Source organism: Atta colombica, unplaced genomic scaffold (genome assembly GCF_001594045.1).
Source record: "Atta colombica isolate Treedump-2 unplaced genomic scaffold, Acol1.0 scaffold52, whole genome shotgun sequence".
NCBI classification, from domain to species: Eukaryota; Metazoa; Arthropoda; class Insecta; order Hymenoptera; family Formicidae; genus Atta; species Atta colombica.
In genome coordinates, this window is record NW_017259542.1 from 1938363 (window position 1) to 1949098 (window position 10736).

Consider the following 10736-nt stretch of genomic DNA (forward strand, 5'->3'; position numbering starts at 1 on the left):
AATCCTTTATATTGGGTTGATCCTAGAAATTCGTGCCGTTTTTTTAGCACAAAATTTTATTTTTTCATAAAATATCTTCATAAAAAACAAACGGAAATTAAATTTAAAAAAAGATTTTGAAGTTCTACTTTCGAAAGGTTATTATGTTTTTTGAGTTTCTGTGAGTTTGGTAATTTTTACATAGTATAATATAACATAATTATAGAAAACTACAAGATGAAAAAGATGGAAAATTTTCTTTTAACTTTGGATTTGTCATTTGCTAAGAAAAAATTCGCGAAAGTTTTCGGCTTTCTATCTAAGTAAAAGTTTAAAATTTTTCCTACAATCGTTTTTTAAAAATGTTCTTCAAATTTTTTTGTTACTGAGTTATCGCGAATTAAATAAAAAGAACATTTTGACTTTGATTGTTCATAATTTCATTAAAAATCATCGCAATTTAAAAAACTTTTATTTTTAACTAAAAAAATTTTATTTTTAAAGCTAAAACTTTGCTCTATTGAATGGTATTATTAATGAATGGTCTGGGTGTCCGGCTCGCGAATATGTTCACGCATTCCCGCAGAAATGAACAACATGGATATAATATTGGGTGTGGGAAAAAGTTCGTGGCATTTTTCCTGCTAGATGGCATTAAATGCTCAGCAGTCGGCAACTACTAATCGCATCGGCAACACTAGACGTGCGTTTAAAAAGTGACATTTTAACCTTTGAGCCGAAAAAGATTGAAATCGGTGAAGTGGATCAGAAATTATTTTATTTTGAAAATGGAAATAAATAAGGAAAAAATTCGCTACATTTTGCAGTATCACTACGATAAAAGCAAGAATACTGCACATACTTGTGAAAAAATTTGCGCTATTTATGGTGAAGATACTCTATCAAAATCAGCAGCACGGAAATGTTCGCTCATTTTCGTGCTGGAAATTTCGATGTGAAAGATGAATCTCGCTCCGGTCGACCAATCATTGAAAAGTCCGATGAAATCATGGTAAAAGTGTGATAAGCATGTGAGCACTGAGGAGATTGCCAGGGAACTAGGCATCGACCACAAAACAGTTTTAAATCATTTACACAAAGAGAAGCTCGATGTTTGGGTTCCTCATGAGTTGAGTGTTAGGAATATGATGGACCGAATTAACATTTGTGATACGCTACTGAAACGGAATGAAATTGAGCCATTTCTGAAGAGAATGATAATTGGTGATGAAAAATGGATCACCTACGACAATCCAACTAGAAAAAGATCGTGGATAAAGAAAGGAGAGAAGGCGCAAGCAATCGCAAAACCTGGATTGACGAGGAAGGTGATGTTGTATATTTGGTGAGACTGGAAGGGAATCGTTCGCTATGAGCTGTTATCGTCTAATCAAACAATTAATTCCGAACTCTACTGTGAGATTACAACAAGCAATTGAGAGGAAGCGGTCAGAATTAATCAATAGGAAAGGTGTCGTCTTCCATCACGACAACGCTCGACCACACACATCTTTGATGACTCGGCAAAAATTGCGAGAGCTTGGCTGAGAAGTTTTAATGCATCCACCGTATAATCCTGACATAGCACCCTCAGACTATCATTTGTTTAGGTTTCTGCAGAACTCTCTTAATGATGTAAAGCTAGCTTCAAAAGAGGCCTGTGAAAATCACTTGAAGCAGTTTTTTGATCAGAAACCACAGAAGTTCTATCACGATGGAAATTATGGCTCTGCCCCAAAAATGGCAAAATATTAGAAAATAATGGAGCATATTTGGTTTAAATAAATTGATTTCAATACTCTAAGAAAAACTTTAATTTTACTAAAAAATCACCACGAACTTTCACTCAATAGAAAGAAGAAAAAAGTATTTAGAAATAGATACAGAACACAATCACATGTAAGCTCAAAGCACACGAACAACGATAGAATCAGCGGATCGAGACTCGTTCGAGTGCAGCGACGGCTCACATCCAAATCCGCTGATCTTGTTTAATAATAGAACGGCTTGTTGCTAGGCAATGCGATTTTCGAAACTTTGCGAGCGGTGAACTCTGGCGCGGCACGGGCATAACACATCCTCTTCTCTTAAATTGTCATTCCAACAATTATTATGATCTTTCCAAGAACGTTGATCTCTCCAAGGAATTCGGAGCTCCCTTATGATCAATTTCCTGCTTCTTATTGTGCTGCTGCAACAGTTTTCTTGAGCTTTAGTCTCCTTGAGGTCCGATTCTCCTCTCGAGGTTTATCCTTGAGACTTTCTTCCTTTCCGAGCAAGATCTCTCTTCAGTTTCTCCTCGGAGGATAGCTTCTCCCCCGTAGGACGAAACCCGCTCGGGCATCCCTCCCGTCTTCATGAAGGGAACGCTAGGATCCTCTTGCCTCTTCTCTTGAGGCTTTGCGCTCTTGATTCTTCTCTTTTCAGAAAGGGAGGAGGGGCAAAAAAATAACATACCGCAGTACCTCTGCCCCCAATCCCCGCCTCGGCGTTCGCCCTCCATCCCACGGAAAAACTACGGCTCAAAAACGATTCAAAAACCACGATCTTCTTCAAAAAAAAGTAGGGCCGACGGTTGAAACGCGTCCGTTGATAACTTCCGATTTCGTGGAAAATGAGCCCACTGGACTGGCTGTGAGGTGTCAAAACGTTTCCACCGTAGCTCCTAGAGAGCTTCTTCTCCGTCCGAAACCGCGTTATGTGTTGCGCGTTATATGCTAACGTGAACCCTGCAACTAGAAAGAAAGAAAAATAATTCGCGCAGCTTACACCATAAAATTACAATCCTTTTCATGATAGGACTCCAATTAGTTAATCTTTTCAACTCGTTTCTGCTAAACGTCTTTCTAAATAAGGCGTCAGCCTAACCGAATGTACAATTTTATTTTTATGCTTGTTCGATTTGCAAATATAGTATACAATATCGCTAAGTTCCTTAACTACAAGATATGATTCTTCCCAATTGCTTTGCAACTTGGGAGTTCTCCCCTTCTTTCTTCGGGGATTATATAACCACACTTTCTGTCCCTTTTCAAAATAAATCTGTCTGACTTTAATCGTACCAGATTTTTGTTCGTTAAGATTTGATATCTATTTGTTTCCTTATTCCTTTATCAATTTCTTCCATCTTCCTTTTCATTTTTCTTAAATAATCTTCCGGAGAACCAACCTCCTCAGTTTTTGGTAGATTACCGCGTAACAAATCAGTCGATAGACGGAAATCTTGAGCAAAATAAATCTCCGCTGGAGTCATTCCAGTAGTTCATGTTTGGACGATATGTACGCCAGCAGATATAATGGAATCCACTGATCCCAGTTTTTTTGATTTTCGGAGATAAATTTTGCTAAATAGTTCTAGATGGTTCGATGCTGACGTTCTATCTGTCCGTCCGACTGTGAATGTAAAGCGGCTGTCCTCGTTTTCTTCATCTCTAGTAAGCGTGACAGTTCGTGAAAAATATTTGATTCGAAGTTCCTCCCATGATCAGTATAGACTTCTAGAGGTACTCCGTGCCTGGAAATAATTTGATTTAGAAAGGTTTCTGTTATAATTTTAGATCTGACATTCTTTAGTGGAAAAACTTCTACTTACTTAGTAAAACAGTCGACAGTGATGAGCAAATACTTATTTCCAGCAGAAGTTATTGGTAGAGGAGAGCTGAGAACGTCCAATTGAATTCTTTCGAATGAGGCTCCTACATTATATATCTATAAAAGAAATTTTCCTTTATCCCTCTTACGGGAGGATCTTTTTTAGCTAAACAGATTTTGCACGTTTTGTACCATTCTTCCACATCCTGTTACTTATTAAAATCGCCCCCGTACTTTGTCAAGTGTTTTATTGATGCCAAAGTGCCCACCTGCAGGAGAATTATGTAGCTCTTCCAAAATTTTGTTATAAGTTTTCTGGGCACAATTAATTGGAAGATCGTTTTCTTCAGATTAGGGACTTTCCATTTCTTGTAGAATACACCGTCTTTAATTTCGAGAATATCCCAATAGAACCAATACACTTTGATAGAAACATCACTCGCCGCCACTTCTTGCTATGAAGATGTCCCACGCTCGCTTCTTTTTTTGATAAAAATAAGCAAATGCAGGGATCTTCCATTTGTTTCTTATGCTAATTTTCGCAGCTGTTTTCTGCAAAAATTCTTCTAATATAACTTTCCTGTTTTGCGATTTCTTTTAGTTCCATGTTAGCACAATAGCTTTTAGTTCCATGTCAGCACAATAGCATTGATCACTCGCGCACCACTGCCTCGACAATCCGTCCGCGTTTTTAAGAGAAAGACCTTTAAGTTAATCAACCTCGAAATCGTATTGTTATAGTTTTTCTATTCAACGTGCCAATTGTCCCTCGAGGTTTTTAAACGATAGCAGCCATTTAAGCGAAATGTGATTCGTCCGAATTAGAAACTTACATCCATATAAATAATGATGGAAAGATTTCACTGATCATACTATGGCTAAAAGTTCACGGCGTATAACGCAATAATTTCTTTCAGTTTTACTCAATATTTGACTAAAATATGCAATTACTCTTTTTATACCGTCCTTCTGTGATAGGACTGCGCCAATTCCCTCATTTGACGCGTTTGTATCTAGAATAAATTCCTTTTCCGTCTCCGGAAATGCTAATATCGGCGAAGAAGTTAAAGCTCATTTTAAATCATTAAAAGAACTTTGGTGTTTCTTTTCCCAAACGAACTTAGTTTAATTTTCTGTGCGGTTTGGCCAACAAAGAAAATCCTTTTACGAATTTGCGATAGTATCCAAGGAAACTCCTTAAATATTTTTTATTTTCAGGATTGGCCAGTCCCTCACAACACTTATTTTCTCTGGATCTGTAGCAATGCTCTCCGCTGATATGATGTAACCTAAATATTTAATTTTTTTATTAAAGAAAACACATTTTTGTGGATTAATTTTCAAGTTTGCTTTCTTCAAATGATGGAAAATCTTTTCTAGATTTGACAATATTTCTTCAAAACTTTTACCAAAAATAATCATATCATCGAGATAAACTACGCAAATTTTGAAAAGATAACTTTTTAAAATCTGCTCCATTGTATGTTAAAATGTACCGGGGGCATTACAAAGACTGAAGGGCATGACTTTAAACTGCCACAATTTGTTATCAATCGAAAAAGTCTTCTCTTTATCCTCTGAACGAATTTTAATCTACCACTTTTTAAATCCAAGATAGAAAATCAATTGTTACTTGATAGTTGGTCAAATATATCATCTATCCTTGTTAAGGGATAAGAGTCTTTTATCGTAATAGTTAATTTTGCGATAATCTACACAGTCTTATTGTACTGTCCTTCTTTTTAACTTTTAATATCACTAGCGAGGTCCATGGACTGGTGGATTCCTCAATTATCCCTTGTATTTCCATTCCCACAATAATTTTATCCATCTATTTTCTTATTTGCAAAGGGATATGACGAGGTATTTGCTTGATGGGAGAAGAATCTTTCACATTAATAACATGTTCTCCAAATTTACAATTCCTCGCAATAACATCATGAGAGAATACATCATAAAATTCGTTTAGAAAACTGGCAAAGTTCTCTTTTTCGAAGTTCCCCAAACAGCGCGACCTCTCCTCAAAAAATGTCAAATTCGACGGAACTCTAGCAACCGCAATACTTTCGCGAGCATTCAAAATCAGTCAATATCAGAAACTGATCCAAGAAAAATGCAATCAAAAATATTTTGTAAATTAAGTAATTTCAGAAAATCGACATCCAAAATACAATTATCATTTACTTCGGCTATTAACATTGGTATCTCAACACAGTATTTTGCAAGTCGAACATTTACTATGATCTTGTATCTAATTAGTGTAGTAACTTGTTCCCCCGTGGGATATTTAACATTACAGTTGCCAGTTATAATTTTCGATTCAATAAAATTACTATTTATAATTGAAATATCGGAGTCTGTATCAATTCTAAGAAGACAAGGTGATCATTAACTTTTCCTTCATAACAAAAATCTTTTATGTTATTTTATTTTTCCTGAAAGAATATTGGTTAATACAACAGTATAAAGATTAATACATCGATTATTAAATCCTTGTTTATTTCTAGTAGAATAAGAATACCCGAAAGAATGTAAATTAGCACAACAATTAACATAGCAAATACATGGCTTATCTTCAGTGTCACCAAAGCATAAGCCATTCAAATGATAAATATTTTTCGGAAATTCTTTTATTTTAGTCGAGCCAGGAAAGTCGACTATTCCTTGTTTCCCGCTTTGCCAAGACATTCAGAAATGCCTTTCCTTTCCACATTCCCAACATTCTTTATTATTTCTATTTTCTTTATTAAATTTCTTTATTACTTCTATTCCTTACTTACAAATTTTTATTCTTAAGAAATCTTTTAATTTATTTCCATTAGTTTTATTCCTTTCTTTCTCCCATTTTTCTCTTCAGTTTGACTCTTCTCTTTTTTAATAAAATCATTTCCTTGTTTTTTTTCGAAATTTAAATTATTTTCTTTTTTATGTTGAAAATTATTTTCTTGAATCAATTTTATTGCTTTCCCTCTTTCGATTGCTCTCCTTATGATTATTTTATCCTCTCCATTTGGAAAACCCTTTTTACGAATTCATCGAAAAGAGCGGAAACAAATTGCGCGCATGCGATTTTATCGTATGCCAAATCGGGACACTCTGGATAAGCTAATTGTGATAATCTTTCTATGTCAGAACCCAAAGAAGCGATATTTTCTCTGAATTTCTGTTTTCTATTAGTAAATTGCGAATAATAATGAATTAATAATAACGTTTCGTAATGCGTCTCTCCGAAACACATCTCCAATTTCGACTTTAACTCTTCGAATTGTAAGTTCTCTAAATTTTGCATGCTTTCCAATACTGCACGTGTTTTGCCTCGCAAATACGAAACTAAGACAGCGATCTTTGTTTCCTCTTCCCAATGGTTCGCGCGGGCGATGAGATTGAATTGCGCGAAAAACTCACGTAAGGGTGCACCTCCATCGTAAGTGTCTGGTTTCAGTTTCCCCGCGAAGTAGTGCAGACGGATCGAAACGATCCCGAATGCACGGACAATACACAATAATTCACTATATTTGTGCAACCGACATTTACATTCGATAAAGTTGGCAGTGCTGGCAATAGGATTCGCGTGATTGACAATGCTCGCGACGGAATTAGGAAAATTGACGACACTCGCGACAGGATTGGCATGCACAATGTCACTCGCGGCAACAACGGAATGACCATCGACGCGGGAGAGTGGATTATTATTAGAAACATTATTAGAGAGACTTAGTTTGCAGAAATCTTTCGCAGTTTTTCTTGTAGCTGCGCAATCTCGGTATCCCTTTGACGCAATGTCATTGCAAATTTCTCCTCGTTGCTGCAACCTCTGCGTCCCGCTGTCGCAACGTCTCCGAAAATTCGACTCTTGTTCGTACGTTTCCTCACACAACTGTTGTACCTCTCATAGTACAGCTTGAAGCATGTGACGAAAAAAGCTTCCTCTGAAGCGGCTCGCTGAACTGTCGCTTCCGTCGTTTACTCCAATTCTCGCTGAGCTGTCGTTTTCTGCGAACTCTTCATTAGAATTCTTTTCCTCGTAATGATTGGCAAACAAATCATTACACGATCTCAGACGAGCCACATGTTACGTCCGAACGTCCAGCTCGCGGAGACGTTCTCGCGAACATACTCCCGGCCCGCAGAAATGAACAACATGGACAACATATTTTAAAAAGAACAAGAAGAGTTTATTACGAATGGACCCAGAACACACACACACACACACACACACACACACACACACACACACACACATACACACGCGCGCGCGCACACACGCACACACACGCGCGCGCACACACACACGCACGCACGCACACGCACGCGCGCACGCACACACACACACACACACACACACACACACACACACACACACGTAAAGAGCAGAATAATCGGCTCGAGAGACGTTCACGTCCAAATGTGTCTTGTTAAATAGCAGAGCCACGTGTCGTTGGGCAATGCGACTTTCAGAACTTCACGAGTGACGATCTACGGATCAGCTCGACACGGGTGTAACAATATTATAACAACAACAAGTATATTCTATATATAACTTTTAACTAAAAAAAAGCACGAATTTTTTATTAAAAATATCCAATATTTAGGAAGATTAATGATATTTAATACAATATTAGACATTTTTATTAATTGTATCTTAAAGAAATTATCATCATCATATCATCATCAATATCTTTTTATTAATATAATACATTAATATAATACAAATATTATTGATTTAACATTAGAGAAAAAAATTAGCAAAGATTAGCAAAGAAGATTGAATTTCTAATGAAAATTGCTAATTTATAGAGTAATTTATGAAAAGTTTACAGTCAAATTAATGTAATCTGTAGTTTAAATATAAAATATATCATTTTTATAAACTAACAGTTTATATATGTATGCAATTTATAACAAATATAATTTATATACGTATAACTTATACGTATAATTTATATGAGCATGTATAAGTCAAAAGTCTGTCACACGGTTTCCTGTTACGTGACTTAATATGTTCTCCAGTTTCAATTTTATATCAATGACAAACTCTCTATTGTAATACTTTCTATTGTGATAAAATGTACGCTTTCATCATAGATTCCCAGCGGAAATCGTAGCGGTGGATGTAAGTGGACGAGGTTTCGAAAGAATGTCGATGAGGAGAAGGTCCTTGCTGTCAGGGCCAGAGACTCAGGAAATGGCGGTGAAGAGGAGATCACGACCACGTAGACCGAGAGGGAAGAGACGAAATACGATCGCCGGTACCGATCAAAAGGAGATTCGACAAGCTATCGGAGGGTTAGTGTCTTGCCATAATTGATCCTTCAAACCACTCCAAACTGAGAAATTTTGAGAACTCATCTAATATTATTTGTTTTTACGATTCATTTAATTACTACTATATTAAATTATGAACAAACAGTTTTCTGTTTTGTATTTCGAAAGTATCATTAAAATTCTGCTTTGCAAAGCGTTATTAGGTTACACGAAAAGAACAGTTTTGTTTAAAATGTCTAAAAGTTTAGTTAGATGCAAATCTGAATTCTAAATTTTATTGGGCTATTAAGATAATTATGTAAGACGCTCAAATTAGTTATTAAAATGTCAAAACTTTTTGCTGCTTTGCTCATCATACTACATAATTATTTTGATGGTCCAACAAATTATTTTCTGATCTACCTATCTATCCATAATAAAGATCTGTCTATATAAAGGACCGAGCATATATAGAGTGGTCCATTTAAATCGAACATTTTGAGTATTCAATTCATTTCGCTTGTTTTTGATAATATAAAAAAATGTTTCAAATGAAAGTGAAATGGTTTCGAGGAGGATATATTTTGATTACGTTGTTTTTTTTTCTAGATAGAGACGCCAAAAAGAAAATCATCTCCATTTTTTTAAATAGAATTATATAACTTTTATAGAATTATATAACTTTTTTTAGATTATATGATTTCTCTAATCATTTTGCATATAAAAGTATTAAGATAGAGATATCAAAAAATCATAGTTTACGAGATATACTTTATTGCGACATATATTAAAATGTTAAAAAACTCGTACACTATTAATTTTTCGATAATCGTACCTTAATATTTTTATACAGAACAGAATGAGATGAATCAATTGATGAAAAGAAAATACATAGTTACTTAAAAAAATATGTATGCAAAATGAATAATTTTTAAAATAAGCAACTATGTGTTTTCTTTCCAGCAATTGATGTATTTCATTATTCTGTTAATAAAAATATTAAGATATGATTATTAAAAAAATTAATAATTTATTAGTAATAAGTTTTTTATTTATTTTTTTTTAATATATAATTAGTAAAATAAGTTATTTAACACATTTTGACACATTTTGTGTCAATATGCCATAATAAAATATAAAATATCTCGTAAATTATTGGTTTTTTAATACTTAATACTTTTACATGCGGAATTAGAAAAATTATATTATCCAAAAAAGATTAAATAATTCCATTTAAAAAAATAGAAGTGACCTTCATATCTTTTTGACGCCTCCTCCTAGAATAAAAACAATGCTACCAAAATACGTCCTCCTCGAAGTTGTTCCATTTTCATTTGAAATATTTTTTTATATCATTAAAAATAAGTGAAATTCAAGATGTTCGATTTAAGAACCTGTATAAGTATGTATATGCTGCCTCCGCATTTAAGAGGAAAAAAGCTACGTTTTATATTTACTTATTCTTTTAGATTTTCTTTTTTCAAAAGAAAGACAATATAGCTATTACAAGCAAAATATTTAATTTTTTAATATTTTATTATTGTATGCTCGAACTAACAGAAGTACATATTAAAAATTACTTACATGATCTCATAACGAAAAGAAAAAAAAAATTTACGTAACAGCAAAAACTCATACAAAGTCAGAAGTAAAATTGTGTTCTTTACAATTAAAAATGAAAGAGAAATTTCGATAGAATACATCACTAATTAGCCAATTCAAAATAAAATATTCTCATTAGTAAAATAGTGAAGCATTATTAACGTTCATGTGTACATAGCTAACAACTTAATGGTATTGTGATATATGTATGTGGCCGAATACAACATCCGACTAATCATACGATGCACACTCAAACTCTTCATTTTTTTTAAGTTATATACTATCTTTCCGATGTTTTGAAAATTAAATATATATATATA

The 10736-nt window shown here is 34.3% G+C and overlaps 1 protein-coding gene across 1 annotated transcript in view; it reads left to right on the plus strand.

The window, feature by feature from the left end:
- Positions 1–10736, plus strand: part of LOC108691831 — a 140827-nt gene that overhangs the window by 108114 nt on the left and 21977 nt on the right. The window contains exon 4 of the mRNA XM_018199755.1: positions 8656–8856. Within this exon, the coding sequence (XP_018055244.1) occupies positions 8656–8856 (201 nt within the window). The remainder of the gene's footprint in view (positions 1–8655; positions 8857–10736) is intronic.